This window comes from Aplysia californica, unplaced genomic scaffold (genome assembly GCF_000002075.1).
Source record: "Aplysia californica isolate F4 #8 unplaced genomic scaffold, AplCal3.0 scaffold00016, whole genome shotgun sequence".
In the NCBI taxonomy this organism is placed as follows: Eukaryota; Metazoa; Mollusca; class Gastropoda; order Aplysiida; family Aplysiidae; genus Aplysia; species Aplysia californica.
Window position 1 is genome coordinate 2,625,811 of NW_004797286.1, and position 16,442 is coordinate 2,642,252.

General features: G+C 38.5%; 1 protein-coding gene across 1 annotated transcript in view; it reads left to right on the forward strand.

Moving 5' to 3' along the window:
* Window positions 1-16,442, forward strand: part of LOC101851383 (gonadotropin-releasing hormone receptor) — a gene marked incomplete in the record, with an annotated part of 253,914 nt that overhangs the window by 183,829 nt on the left and 53,643 nt on the right. Inside the window, 2 exon segments of the mRNA XM_035971357.1 lie at window positions 4,937-5,141; window positions 11,580-11,699. Of these exon segments, the coding sequence (XP_035827250.1) occupies window positions 4,937-5,141; window positions 11,580-11,699 (325 nt within the window).

Consider the following 16,442-nt stretch of genomic DNA (forward strand, 5'->3'; position numbering starts at 1 on the left):
GAGAGAGAGAGAAAGAGAGAAAGAGAGAGAGAGAGAGAGAGAGGGAGAGAGAGAAAGAGAGAGAGAAAGTTGGATGGAAGAAAGGTGATTAAACGACTCCGAGCTCATTCATAAACACAATATGATGTTCATTTCTTTGGAAATCTTTACAAACTGAACTGAGAACGCTCCCAACTAACTATGACACTGTCAATGGATGTCTAGCTGGACCTGTTTAGATCATTAGGTCTTCGGATGTATCTATTGCAATCATATATGAAGTAATTTTTAAGCCAACCGCCTTGGTGATTTTTTTCGCACTAATAACTTTTTTTCCTGAAATATTGTCAAAGACGGTAGGACGTCATCTTCGAAATTTGAGATCAAAGGGATCACAAATGAAATTACAGGCCTGAAACAGGCACAATTGAAGACGAACATGAAAATTCAATGTTTGTTGATATAGAGAAAGTTCATGTTGTCAAGTGTCACGTCATAGTTTTGGAAAAGCAAAAATAATAATTGAAATACTTTCAAGAATTCTCTTTCGATTCGATTGTCGTTATGTTCTTCAAAGCACCCTTACATTGATCACTTATTATTTGTAAGGTTAAAACAGTGAAAGTTAGCTCGAATTGGCAGGAATTAAATTGTACTCTTCTGGTTTTGGCTTTGCTATCTTCTCGTCTTAGCAAAGAAGTGAAACATGATCATATAGCAAAACAATCTAACAATGACGTACACAAATGAGAAAATGAAAGGATCGTATATTGCCCGATCTAGATTTTCTTCTTTTTAATCTATTTAGCATTCATATCTTATTTTGTTATAAATGTAAGGACCGCTAAATTAAACGACGTAGATATTACAATTTTTGTCTTTCTTCTCCTCTTATCCGTAAAGAAAAAATGGGCATAACAGCTTTTGACGCCACAAAATCGAAAACCCATAACCAAAATTGTTATCTATTGAGGTGAAATTCAAATTCGAGAAAAACGAAAATCCGTGAACAAATTACAAAGTATTATTTTAAATGTTTACAAGAATACAGCACAAACACACCCACTCACGACACCGAAGATCGAAATGAATCTCAATTCCTCTTATTTTATGGAAAGCATGACATTTCTCTCCAATTTGCACCTCTTCCAAAAGCACCGAAACACCAATAAGAGGAAGGGTCGTTTGTCTTCCTGTCCATTCATAACGACAGATGTGATAACGGAAGGTCATTTATAAACCCCCTTATAGGATCAGATATTTAAAGTTAAACTAACACAACTATTATGTCGTCGTTACAGCAGTGAGAATGAGGAAATTGCGTCATCCAAATGTATGACGCTAAGGTGAAAACGTTATCCCCAACCCTCCCCCAAAATCCCTCAAACTCGCTCTCCCTTCTGTGTGAATGTGTGTATGTGTGTGTGTGTGTGTGTGTGTGTGTGTGTGTGTGTGTGTGTGTGTGTGTGTGTGTGTGTGTGTGTGTGTGTGTGTGTGTGTACGTGGTGAAATTCCAAACCAGTGCAGCAGGATCTGGACAATACAGATTTGTCTTATCTTATTTTATCTTATCGTATCTTATCTTATCCAATCTTACCTTATCTTTTCTTACCTGTCTTAAAAAAAAAGAAAAGAGGGGAAAAAACTTGACAGGTCTGAAGATACGTGCAGGACTCCTAACTTTATTTATTGTGCAAGATAATTATGGAAACATAATACAGGAATAAAAATGGAATAAATGTATTGGTGCTCTGCTCAATGTGTTTCATTTATTTGCACAAAATCATTTCCCATTTCTGTAAGGATCTCATCCCCAAAATGTGCTTTCAACCCAATAACACGTCGAATATAATCCATATTTAATACCCTCATATTATATGTTGATAACTTGTTATGTTACAATTATTTAATTATCTATCTATCTATCTATCTATCTATCTATCTATCTATCTATCTATCTATCTATCTAAAAAAAAAAAGGATTTGGTAAGTCTTGTACGGCACTAGAAACAGCAAGGTCATATGAGCTCGCGGAACACATTAAACATCAGTTGGTAAGAAATTTTGAATGTTTCCAAAGTGGGGGCTGTCTTATCGATTTTGGATCATGAGGGGATCTTTAACATCAGCAACTTGCACACGGAACCTCCGAGATGTTTCTCCCTTCATATATAAGTATATAAATATATCATTATATACGAATATATGTACATCTATATGTATGTATGATAATATTGAGCAGTGATTACGTTTTAGTAGTATATGTATATATATATACAGTGCACCAAAACACACACACACACACACACACACACACACACACACACACACACACACACACACGTGTGTACATATATATATATATATATATATATATATATATATATATATATATATATATATATATATATTGTACAAGGTGTTAAATACATATTATATATTTGCCCGTATATATCAGAGCTTCGTTATCTAGAAGCACCGTAGAGTACATATTAAAATAAACCAATATTGAAATAGTACAAAAACAAACAGCTGTTATATCTGTATGACTATCTGTCGGTTTATCAGCCAATCCCAGATCCTCTCTCTTTCTCTCTCGTCCCTTTCTGTCTGTCTGTCTGTCTGTCTGTCTCTCTCTCTTTCTCTCTCTCTCTCTCTCTCTTTCTCTCCCCATCCCCCCCCTCTCTCTCTCTTTCCCTATCTCTCTCTCTCTCTCTCTCTCTCTCTCTCTCTCTCTCTCTCTCTCTCTCTCTCTATCTGATTGGAAGTGCCTGTGTTTATGTCTTTCTGATCTTTATCCTCTCTCTTTCCAATTTAGTGTCGTCCTAATAGTCAAATGCAACACATGCATATATACATGTACGCCCTACCCTATTTTTATCCACGTTCATAGACTATTATATTAATTGCCTTTTAACTTATTTTAGATCGCCACCGTCGTTAAAAATAATGCAGAGTAATAATTGATGACTGTAATGGTCGTTGATGGTGGGGATGTCGTTCGAACAAATCAATTACAATTTAACATGTCTGTCTGACATCACAGGAAAGGCGCCCCGAGCAGTATGGGGACTGCTCAAGAGAGACTTTGGTCTAGACGAAAGATGTCTGTTTAATTGCTTTGTGGAGAAATCAAAGAACGGGTCTTATATCTCTCCATCAAGTAGAAACATTATATGGTTGTATTTCATCTACTGTTCCTCCATTAATAACTCTAAATGTTCTACTATGCCAATTCAAACACAATTATGATGGTTCCGGTTAGGGGTTATTTGGAGCCTACCTGTCAAGGTTAGCCTTATAGTTTTTAAGATACTAAATCCTACAGAAGGATGGGTATACCGCTGCAAATACATTGTGTCATCGTGGGCATCAGTTGTGTGGCATCGTGGTGAAATCAGACGCATGTCAAAATAATGAAACGAAAGAAACATATTTTTTCCGACTGTTGGCCAACTTTTATTGGTTTCAGAAAAAAAAGAGAAAATCTTAATGCCTTTTATGTCTATTAAAAACCCCCACATTTCTGAGTTCGGTTTAGTGGAAAATGTTGACGAAAGGCATAACAGATAATACATGTGCAGCTTCCAAAGACTCTCAATCTTTTGAATTCAAAAACTTTGGCGGTCAAGTTCTCAAACATTTTGCCTCCTTCAATCGCAAATATTTGGACAGCTATTTAGAATATGTTTTTCACCAAACCAAGACAGGTAAACAAGCTGTAAGGTTATACCAATAACTCCATATCATCCCCCCCAAAAAAACCCCCAAACAACAGCAACAACAAAAAACCAAAAAAAACTCAACAACAACACAAAAACAAACCAAACAAACAAGAAACAACAAAAAACAAAACAGAAACAAAAAAACAAAACAAAACCACATCTGATGAGTGCCTGATTTCACCGCGTCATGACACAAATGTATCTATCCATGTACTCTTTTGTTGGTATTTAGGGCGACATTAAAAAAAAAGTATTGAGAGTTCATTCACCAATTTATCGTAGCTCCGGGACCAATATTGGCGTCATGAGGCCACTTAATCACAGGTTAATGAGTGCGATATTGTACTGGTCTATCGCCCTTGCAAAAAATATAAGTTTAAAAAAAAGCAAAACTTCCGAATTTGATGTCCATCTCCAATCGGACATAGCCTAATGAGTGAAGACTTTTAAAATCTTCCCCAAAACGACCCAAGAGCAGATCGCCTCGTTGGGAATTGGAGAAAGGGCCATCTGCTCGGCAGTCCTGAAGTAACAACTCACCCCAGGACTCCAATATGTCTAAACCAAAGACGAAAACCATGGGATATAAAATGGAGGATCAAACGGCTTTTCCCGAGTGGAGCCGCTTCATTGCTTCGGAAACGAATTATAATCTATCTTAGTTACTTATTAATTTTGTTGCAGGTAGACGCAATGGGAATAATTAGCTTTTTTATATCCTCTGCAACATGTGTAGAGAACTCGGTTGGCATTGTGATAACTGTAAATAACAGATCTCAGCCTCACGTGCTGAAAGGCAGGGGCTTTTTTCTGAGTCGAACGTTCGAGATCGTGGGATATTTGTTGACTGGATCGAGCATTAATAGTGTGCAGTAATGGTCCTGACTGACAGATGGAATTTTAAGTTCTAAATCGATCCCGGGAAAATCTGTCTGTCTGTCTGTCTGTCTGTCTGTCTGTCTGTCTGTCTCTCTCTCTCTCTCTCTCTCTCTCTCTCTCTCTCTCTCTCTCTCTCTCTCGCTCCCTCTCTATCTAAACACAACACGCTAACCATAATAATAATATATGCATGGTTTACCTCTTTCTTTATAGCCTGAGTACTTGGTGTTATGGTCTCTCAAGTCTGGCTGGTTAAACATCTACATCAAATGAGGGGGGGGGGGGTGAGGTTTCCCTTTACCTTTGTTATATATTATTATAATGCCTAAAATATTCCATCTTATCTTCCCCAGAGTATAATATTCCATGTGGAAAGACACCCCAAGTACAAGTGGTTTGAGCAGTGTGTCACCTTCAACTTCTTCCCCACTCCAGAGCACGAGCTGGCCTATAATCTCTTCAGCATTATCGCCCTTTACGGACTGCCGCTCGTCATCATTACGTCATCGTATTGTGTCATCTTAGTCCGCATCTCCAAAAAGTCCAGGCAGAGCAAAGGTAAGGATTATTTCAGACGGACCAAAAGCGGGCGTGAAGATCATAGTATTAATAATCTAATACGCATGAAGGAAAAAGAACGAAAAGACAGAAGAGCAAAAAAAATTAAATAATTTAAATACTAAAAAGAACATGACGTATACTATAAAAGTGTCAACGCGTTATTATTATTATTATCAAACTTTTTCTTATACCACAGACTTCAACAATAATTCGACAAATAGGCTGGATAATGGAATCCATTGCTGTTATGTGCTCCTTGGTCGGGGAATTGGTTATAGAAGGTTTCCTACACGGGGTATTAAAGTTAATGTCACATTTAATACTTATGCACGCTATAAATTATCAAAGGCCTATTCTCAGACGCTACCCGTGTGAATTCAAAACTAGACGAAAACCGCCTTGATTTTAAAAGTTTGATATATTTTTGCAGTCACACAGCCGCCCCACCGTTGAGTTATGACGCAGTGCCAATTTTGCTGCCATGACATTTAATAAATTCAGACTCCGCTTCACATAACTAAAAAGTCATTAATTTTGGTTTCCCCTTGTTCTCAGTGAAATCTATCTCAACAGGTCCACCATTAGTGTCACCATATAAATAAATGAATAAATATATATTATATTATAATATACATATAATATATAATTCCCTTTTTCTCTATTATTCTATCATGGTTCAAAATTTCTCTCCCTTTCTACCTCTTTCTCTCTCTCTCTCTCTCTCTTTCCCCCTCTCTCTCTCCCTCTCTCTCTTCCCCCACCTTTTCTCTTTTTATCTCCCTTACTCTTGCTTGCCGCCTAATTATTTTAAAAAATGTCTCTTCTATTCCTTTCCGTAAGTGGCTTCCCAACTTTGTGAAATGCCGAGGTCATGAACCAGATTGGCCTCTTGGGGATGCTACAGGATGTAATGGGATATTTCGAGCAAATTTTATATAATGAAAGGAAAGAATTAACAAGTGCGGATATCATATTTCTGTCCAACGGGGATCGCTCCGAAAGTCAAAATGTGTTCTGAGTTCACGGTCAAGCAAAAGCTCATCAATAACTTACGGGAAGAGTAAATGGAAAAAATGGCAGCGACCAAGAAGGTTATACACAACTAAATATTTACACAGCATCCTTAAAAAAACTAGAATGGCTGGAGACCCTTTGCATACATAAAGGTTTATCATCTAAGAATCGCACATAAAAGACTTTGAAATAGGGCACAATCCAACATAAAGGTGGGGATTAGGAAGGATTCTCCGGAGGGGTGGGGGGTGGGGGATGGGGTTACAAGCAATCAGTCTTCTACTATGATAAGCCAAACCAAGTCTTCATAAGTTACTCAAAATCCAAGAGCGCGGGCAATTTTTAAAGTACATCCATGTAGAAAGTGTTTCCCCCCTCCCCCACCCGGCAATTCAGATTCCTGGAAAACTGCATACTTGTTTCAATTTGGATCGCCATCATTTGGCAACCTTTCTCAATAGCATTTCTCCCAGAAAAAAGGAAGGTTAGAAAGTTAGATCTTTCAAACATTGGTTAGAAGAACTCCTTTAGAGAAAAGCATTAGGGTGGAGGGTTTTAAGAAAACAGCAGAAAAGCTTCATTTGCTAAATCTGTTTAAAGATATACTTTTTTGTTTAAGCTGTTTTCCAGTTTAAGAACAGGTGAGATAAGACACTTGCTTATGCCTAATATTCATCTCACGATCGCCTTCTTCGCCTTTAATTCTCTCCTACTTTTTCCTATCCCTTTCTTTTTCAAACCTTTTTGCCCTTTCCGTATTTTACATTTTTCATTCAAAGTTGATGTACTCTTTTCTGAAAGTTCGCTAATCTTTGAAAAGACACACCTGCTTTTTCAGCTATAAAAAAAATTAAAGTGGAAGTTTTATGTAAGTGTAATATTCGGAAATGGAAGGTTATGTGAAAGATCTATTATCAGAATCAACAGAAAAAGATAACTGACATTATTCCTTGTTCACACTAAAGATCAAATAGACTAGAGAAACTACTACTGTGTGAAAAGATAGAGGGAAAGAATGACATGGAAAGACCAAGAACAACATACACACATAGCCTCAACACCTAAGCAACAAATAATGAAGTGACAAAAACTGAGCGGATCAGGGAGACAGACAACAGGAAAGAGTGGGCCGCCATGATCGTCAATGTCTGCTCCGGACCTGACACCTGAAGAAAAAGAATGTTCTAAAACCCATTTTAATTTCCGAAGATGAAAATAGAAGTAATAATCGCGTGTTCCATGCCGACTAGCTATTCTTTCGGTGTGTCTTACTTATTTGGGTGTCAGAGAATTGGTTTGAGCCGGGCATTGTCCTAGATCTTTTGCGAAGCTATCATCCGTTATTTTGCTTAGATATACACAATATAATTATTTGCTTTTCAGTCCAACGAACTTTTTTTACTCAGTCGTGTTGATCCGGTGTTGTGGTTGTAAATGGTGGACCTGTAGTAAGAGAAGAAAATACTGTACATGATTTACATTTGAAGACTATCATCCAGGTGACAGACACTGGCCACGTCGATTTCATGTAGTTTTGTTTTTACTCTCCATCAAATCTATGGGGGATATACATTGGGATAAGGATAGGTGCTTGGAAGCTATTTGAAGAACACATCACTTATATCCATTTGCTTTTAAAAAAAGAAAATGATGGTTTCATTTCTCAAATGCCTCGGCTTTTAGATAATAGAAGATAATATTCATTCTCCAAGGACAACTGGATTATCGATTTAAGTACAATTGTTAGGATGAGATTGTATTCGTTTCTCCACTCGGGAACAAGCTGAAAAGATAATCTTAAGACAAAGAAACAATTAATTAAGGGTTGTGGGAAGAAATATATTAAGGACGTCAACCATTGACGTCAAATGAGATTTCTAAAATTAAAGAACTAAGCAGTATTTTGAGTTGTGATAAGTGGGTACATAATAAGAGAATAGCAGTAAATCTTCTGGGGATTGATTTGATTTAGCTTATTTTGATTTTTAGCCCCTGAGCACAAACCAGGTGGTCAACATAGAAAGATTAGGCAGATAAACTCAATAAGCGGATTAGCCTTCCTCCCGTTTCCCAGTGCAATTACAATGTTTTGCAGTTTTCCTACAGTTATGGTGTGGCCACACACTTTGGTTTTATGGATTTTCAAATGTATGTATGTCATATATCTAAGGAAAGTTATTTGAAGTGATGTTAGAGCTTAAGACTCAAGTACATTTTCTGTAACAACTGAGAGCCCAGCCTCTTGGCTTATACCACTTTCTGCTTGCACAAGGGATTTCCAAAGTCGACTTAGAGTTGATGTAAAACACATTGAAGTGCTTATCTATTGTTGTGTATTCCTTGAAGGCTTACACCGTTTGAAAGCTAAAGATCTCAAGTTCAGTTTTAGTTTCGTTTAAAGGACCTGTTGAATCTAGGGAAGATCCTTCTTACAAATATTCTTTAAAGCTTAATGTCTTGATTTTCAATGTGAACGTCGTAGCAAACTGTAATGGAAACAATAAATTTGATCTTTTGAATCGCCAATCCCCCTTCCACCCCCCCCCCCCCCCCGAAACAAAAAAAAAAACAACAACAACCAAACAAACCCGCGCCTCGCGCTGCTTGTCGAACAGTATTAGCCTAATGCAGCCGAATTTGACGTTTTGATGGGACGAATATTTCATTTCGTTTAAGAAACCGACTTTACACGAAAAGCAGCTTGTGAAACAACGCTTTGTTTATTAAAACGGTTTTTTGAGGGACGACGAAGGAGAGCAATAATACAAGGAAAGCAAATTTTCTAAATCTTAAATAATATCACCACACTTACTTCACTTTGAAGCTAACCCCGCTTCAAGATCCATTCAATGAACCCTTCTTTTCTTTTAAAACATGACTTCACGCAGTTTAGACATTACAATATAAATTACATTTAAGTTAAACTGCACATTTAACGGTTCTATTCCAAGTTTATGAAAATCCCAAAAGTAATTGTTGTGTAAAGCAGTTCAGCACGCTGTGAAGTCACGGTTGAGGAGTTGCATTCTACAAAAATTGTAACCCTCGATGCGTAAGGCGAAATAATCAAAAATCCAGAGATCATGACGGTCAATGCTAAATCCTCCTAGTAAACAGAGTCCGGTAATTTAGAGGGAACCTAGAGTCTTTTGTTGTCGCCAATACGAGAAACATTTAAAACATTTTTGTTAAACTCTACAAAAAATCATTTGACGGTTTTTGTGGATATAACAATTTTTATTTTCCATTTTTGATATAAGAGTTTTACGCCCCGATCGATACAATTTAGATCATATAAGAGGTGGACTTCGACCTTGCCTGTCAACGCCAATCCGGGCTGAGAGAATAGCAGAAATACCGATGTACTCGAAAAATAATTTCCCTACTCAGGAATCGAACCCAGCTCATCTGAGTGCGACGACAATGTGCTTAAATGCTGCACCACAGTCGCAGGTGATCAAACTGTGAACTTTCAGGTGACAGCGGCAACAGTAAAAGTTGACTACTACACGTACTACACTATCATTGCTAAGTATGTGCCTATACTATACTACTGCTGAGAGCGTAACAGTGCATTTTCAGGGGGGGGGGTGGAGGCGATACAAGCAGATACTGCTGCGTTCTTGTGTATATTTCTTTTCCCAGCACTAAATGACGGTTATTTTGTCAAGATGCTTTTCTTCACTACAAGTAGATTAGCTAACGCCCACAATGACTGTAGCGATTTCTCGGAGGCTATTGAACGACAGCCAGTTATCAATAATAATATACACATTTGCTTTAATGTCAGCTATAGAAAATGTCTCGCGCAGTCAGTGAAAGAAGTGAGTGTTCTAATTTGTTTCAGGCACTCGTTGGTTCCGGGTATTTGTGAATGGAACACTTTACTACAGACCCATATCTTGGGATTAATGCTTTTCACCTGTCTGCTTGTTTGGGCACTTATGATAAAACGTGTTTTGATGTTGAGCTGTTTTAAAAAATAGCCAGTTGTAGCACAGCAACAATATAGTTAATGAATTTTCTTAGTCTGTCAAGCTGCGGCTTCATTGCAAAAAAGCATAAAACACGTAAACGTTTCTGTTTGAGATCATTATTATCAACCTTGACTTAAAATATCCTTACATCCCAGGGCCTAGAGCGACAAGGGGAAACGAACCTCTTTGATATCAATAGACTATTTGTAAACACACTTGGCAGGTTTGTTAACACATTCCTCGTAATATTAGCTTCATTATTCCTATAAGCTATGTTTCTTTGAAAGTGCGGTATTCAGAATGCACTTTACATCTGAGCACTCTTACAAAAATACATAATTCAATATTCTTACAATTTCTGTATGATTTTTCTTTCGTTCCCCTCTTTATTCCGCCGCACTCCTCACTCGTTATCCCCCCATCCCCGTCCCACCTCTGCCACAATCCTATCCCGCCTCTAATCCCTCATCATTCACTCACTGCTCACTATATTATTATCCTCTATACTCTTCACCATCTGACAATTTTTACAACCCCCTCCTCGCCATTATCTCCTCCGTCACTGTCCTCTTCCATTCATCTACAAACGACTATCCCTTCCCCACTACTTCCTCTCTCAATAACCCCATCCTCACTATCCGCCCACTCACTATCCCCCTCCTCTCTTTTTTCCAATCTCATCCATATCTTTCTCTTGACTATTTGCCCCCTCCCCCATCCTCTTCCTACCCTTATACAACTCCTACTCACGCCCCTACCTCCTTGCGCTCGTCCTCCTCCCCACTTAACCCTCCACACTCCGTGTCCTAGTTACTCCATCCTTATACTCTGTTCCCCCCCTCTCTTTCTCTCTCTCTCTCTCTCTCTCTCTCTCTCTCTCTCTCTCTCTCTCTCTCTCAAACTAATCCACTTTCTTTTTCCCACCCCTCCACTTTTCTTTCTCCTTTAACTTCCCAACATACTCTTCTCCCCTCTCACTCCCAACGCTCTACATTTTTACTCACAACCCTTTCCCTCCCCTTTACTTCCCGTACACACCCTGACTCACTTTCCATCTCTTCCGCCCAACCCATCACCACCTCACAACCATACATCCGCTCCCCCCTCCTTCACCCACCCCTACCCCTCATAATCTCACTCTGCCAACCACCCCTACCCCTACTCTAAACACCCTGGCCCCTTCCCACACCCCCTCCCCCATACCCTGCTCGAAAAATGTAAACCCCATTTTCCCAACCCCTTCACCTCCCCTTAACCCACACACCCTGACCCTTTCTTCCACCCCCAAACCCCTCCCCCTTCATCGCGAACCCTGGGCTCCTTCTCGCACCCCTCCCCCTGCTCCAAAAATATAAACCTCATTTTGTCAACCTCTCTACTCCCCCCCCCACACCCCCTGACCCCACCCCTGCCCCCTACCCTCACACCTTCATCATGGATACAGACGAGATGCGAATCAGCGGCTATGACGGCACCCCCGCCGAGCAAGGGGGTCTTCGTCGATCTGGGATAGGCAACATCGAGAGGGCAAGGTCCCGGACTCTCAAGATGACTCTGGTTATTGGTGAGTATTATAGGCTGCTCATCTGTGGGCACGCGGGGAGATTCAAGTGATAAAAGGCCACAGAAGGCAATAGCTCCAATACGTGCGTGTGTGTGTGTGTGTGGGTGTTTATGTGTGTGTGTGTTTGTGTGTGTATGTGTGTGTGTGTTTATGTGTGTGTGTTTGTGTGTGTGTGTGTGTGTGTGTGTGTATGACTGAGTGTATGCATGTGTGTATGTGTGTTTATGTGTGTGTGTGTGTGTGTGTGTGTGTGTATGTGTGTTTGTGATACATTATTTAAAAGAAATACACGTTTTTGTGTATGTGCGTGAGTGTTTGTATATGGATAGATAGATAGATAGATAGATAGATAGATAGATAGATAGATAGATAGATAGATATATTTTTGTATAAAAGAATGAAAAAACATAGTTTTAATCAACTATTTTTCGCCTGCTACCATGTTTTTTCCGACATTAATGCAGTTCAAATTATATGTCTATCAATCAGCTGTCTAAAGGTTTCTCTATATATGTGTGTATCTACACGTCTGACTGTCTGTCTGTCTGTCTGTCTGTCTGTCTAGCTCTCTCTTTTTTTCTTCCTCCCGCTAACCCCATCCCAACCTCGAACCTGTCATCCTTACTCCACGGAGCCTTCTCAAAATGTTGCAGAAGAACGATGTTTTGGTGCCATGCAGTGAGGCTATGGCAAAGAAGGGGAGGGGCAGTGGGAGGCAAAGTGGGAGAAAGGTAATTTTAAAAAACCCTCAGTGTGGAAAGAGTAAAGAAGAGAGGCCAATGGATGTGGAACGGGGTGTAGGGGTGGGGGTAAGGATCGCGTAAGCTCTGGAAAATTAGAATATGGAAGGGGTATGTTGGTAAGAAAGTAAAAATGTCTGAATGGTTTGTAGGATGAAAGAGGGGAATTGTAGGTTTGGGAGGAAGGAGGTGGTCTGTTGAAAGTGAGTAAGAGAGTAGCGTATTAGTTGTGAAATGGGAAAGAAGATATAGAAGTCAGCATGAATAGGAATATGTGAGATCCTATTTTTGTTTCTCTAATTTACTTTATTCGAAAATTCGAAAATTGATATGCTTATGGGTTGGGACGTGACCGCCGTATAAAAGTAAAAAATTCGATTCCAAAAAGTCTCGAAATTGTTAGAGTTCTTCCATTTCTTTCAACAGGTTTTATAGGGGTGGGGTGGGTTGTGAGAAGGATATAAAGGCTTAAACTGTGTCTAGTAGGGTATAAGTTTAAAGGTAAAAAATCCTGAAGGATATATCAAGAACAACAAAAAGACAATGATGACCGTTAGCCCTCCGCTGCTGGAAATCCCATATCATACATGTGTTCCCTTTCAACAGCCGTTAACAGAACAACATATGGTACGCTTGTACTTTAGGTGTTGGTACAGCTGTCTCGGGGGAAAAAGCAATACAAATGACACACTGATGGGAAATACAAAAAGGAACGTGAAGATATCCATTATTTGTCAACAGGGGCGAAGGCTGACTTGTTTGACAGGGTAATCAAATTGAGATGGGACCAGATAGGGCCTGGAGATATAGATCTATCACACACGAATCCTACTCGAGGCGGCATCACTGAGTCGTGAATTAAAACAAATCCTGAATTCATGTTGTTGTATGCATGTTCAACCGCTAAAATAATCGGGAAAGTATCTCATTAAATATTTATTTCAACAAACATTAAATTTATCTTTAAATGTGAATACACTAACACAAAGCAAAGAAGCATGTATGTAATACCAATACCAGTGAGACTAAACTCTTTGGTAGAACATGACAATTATTAATTTTTCATTTCACATTTGGCTGTTTTTTTTGTCTAGCGTTTCGCGGCCAGGAGCCGGTGTCATAATCGAGGTCACGACCTGATTATAGGACGGAAAAAAATCGAGGAAAAAAAAACCAAGCACTCACAGCAGTCAAGATATTATTTGGAGTTAGTTCCCCTCACATCTGTGATGTAGACTCGACCCGTGTAATAGTTCGCTTACCTAATCAGTGCTTGTGACTGATTATAACTGTGGCCCGAAAGGGATGAACAGGGTATATGTGGCAATGGAACAGTTTTGACTGTTGCACACATGTTCCATTCAACAATTTTGGTAGACTCTTCCAGCCTCACTGTAAGCTTACATAATCAAAGCTCGCGACTGCTTATGGAGTGACACGATAGGGGTGAACAGGCTATTTCTGTCTGTGACAATGAAACCGATTTGAATGTTAGGCATACTAATCTACTAATCATTGGTGATTTTGAGCGTCTTTTTGTTTACATTTAATTTATGAGGTTTATGTCTATGGGTGAATTTGACTTCGGCAATGTTTCAAAATTAGGAAGGGAAGCAGTGATTGTTTGATTATATAGACGCTTCGCCAATGTTTGTCAATAACCCATTTGCTGGGGGAATGGTACTCAGATAACAAAAAGAAGTAAAACATACGAAAACCCACAACAGTTTAAAAGGTAAAAAAGCATTTGACTAACAAATGAGAATGTCCAAATACGTCAGACCCAGTTAAAGACTAGCGGGTGTTGTTTGCTTTCACATAATATAAAATGCATTAGTCTCACGTGACCATTTTCTCGATTTTGTGTGAGACGCTTTACTTCCTGCTTAGAGCAGGAGAATTTGAGTAAAAGAGGAAACCTGAACGTGGTCACAAGCGGCCCAACGTAACTTGCTGCTGCACATTGACATGTGATTATTTCTCACAAAGAAATGATACACCAAGTGAAAAAGTGCACTTCAGTAAAGTGAACAGTCCGACCTTTTCATTAGTATAAATACAACAGGACCTTGAATTTGAGAAATGCACATGATGGTGTTAGTAAGAAGCAATGCTGCAGACAGAAGGATCGAGTAATAAAGTGGGAAAATATAAGTCCCCCGGAAAGAAATTAGAGCTTCCTACCACGTCCAGCATTCGACGACTTCCTCGCTTGGTTCTTATCAGAAAAAGACACCCACTTAAAATACAGACAGACAGACACATTTGTTCGATAGAAACTACTAGCTCAAGCAGGAAACAAGTTGAGACAAGAGTGTCTGGCAGAGGATTGAGCCGTAAAAGTTTGTGTTGGTATCGATATTTTAAGACGAAAAGCATATAACCACGCCGGCTGTATCCGGATGTGTTGTGTGCTTGGCTCACAGACAGACACAAACAGGTCTTTGGAGAAATGGTTCTGGAAAAACTGCTAACATCGGTATAGAAAAAAAAAGAAGTGTTCAATCGCCCAAAATTGGCATATATAGACATCTATCTAGAATTTGTGAGAGTTGCATCTAGGTTTTAAAGAAAATGTTTCTCAGAGGTCAAAATTATTTGCCAATGTATTACAAGCCCTATATTGTTAGATTTTATTTCACAATTCTGTGAAGTGTCTTGAAAGTGAAATTTTTTAGGGAAAGGCACTATACAAACATTATTATTTGTATTATTATTATCATTATCATTATCATTATCATTATTATTATTATTATTATTATTATTATTATTATTATTATTATTATTATTATTATTATTATTATTATTATTATTATTATTATCATCATTGTTATTATTACTGTTGTTATATTGTTGTTACTGTTATTATCGTTAACGTTTCTACATACCAACTTAAGAAAAATGAATAAGTCAACAATGCTATAAAAGTTGACACAAAAACAGCATTAACGCTCGGCATTCATAAAAACAAACTGATTTCTTTCCCACATCTCTCCCACCAATACCTCTCTAGTCTAATAAGGCACTGTTTATTGGCTTACTTACACTGCATCCCTTGTAAATATTATTCAGTATAGTCAATGAATTGCGTGGCTATGCTGCACTATCATAATGACACAGGCTCGGTGTCTGATTGGGAAAATGAAGTTTAGACATAAATTGTTTTTAAATCCTCCAAGCATTGCCCTGCGACGGCCTGCTAGATAGTTAGGGGTATGGCAAAGGTACAGGTATGAGCAAAGCGCACACCGTCAATCTATTGGAACATTTTATTAAAGAAAGGAATTAACATAACACGTTTTCCGAAGTGGTCATTTCTGACCGTCCTCATTGATGACTCGCAAAATCTATAAGAACGGTAACTTTCGAGCCTATTATGAATGTCGGGTAAAAAGACAAGGCCTCTCAAGTTTAAAAAAAAGAAATCATACCATAATAATATATAAAAACCGCCCTTGTTTCAGTTCAATTGTAAACTACATTGGCCTCATAAAAAGTAATGGTTTTAGGAAGTAGGTTTTTCCTAGGATAACGAGGAACATTACGTGGGTGAAAGAAGTAGGCTAATGATTATATTATTATGTCTCTTTTTTTTTCTTTTCTTTTTTTTTTAGTTACTAAGAGGTTCCTTAAAAACTTTGATGAATAAGAAAATGAAAGCCATTATGCTGGCTTGTATCAGACCTAGTGTGCTACAAAAACAGAGTCTTTGATCATTAAAGAGTCAGGAAAAAAGGCGCTGCCTTGTTTCCGACACGAAAGGTCCGAAGGTCCTAATATGAACCTTTTCTACATTAAAATAAGAAACTGTCAAGGTAGCACATCATGGGTTGACCTAATTGTAGACGCAGCGGTTTTAACCTCGAAATATTTCTCCAAATATAATTCATTCCCGCCCCCACCGAATTCTTTTGTTTTCTTCTATATAGATACTAGTAATGATGCTTTGGATAACTCGATTAAAGAAACTTGGAACAAAGTATAGGATACACACACACACACA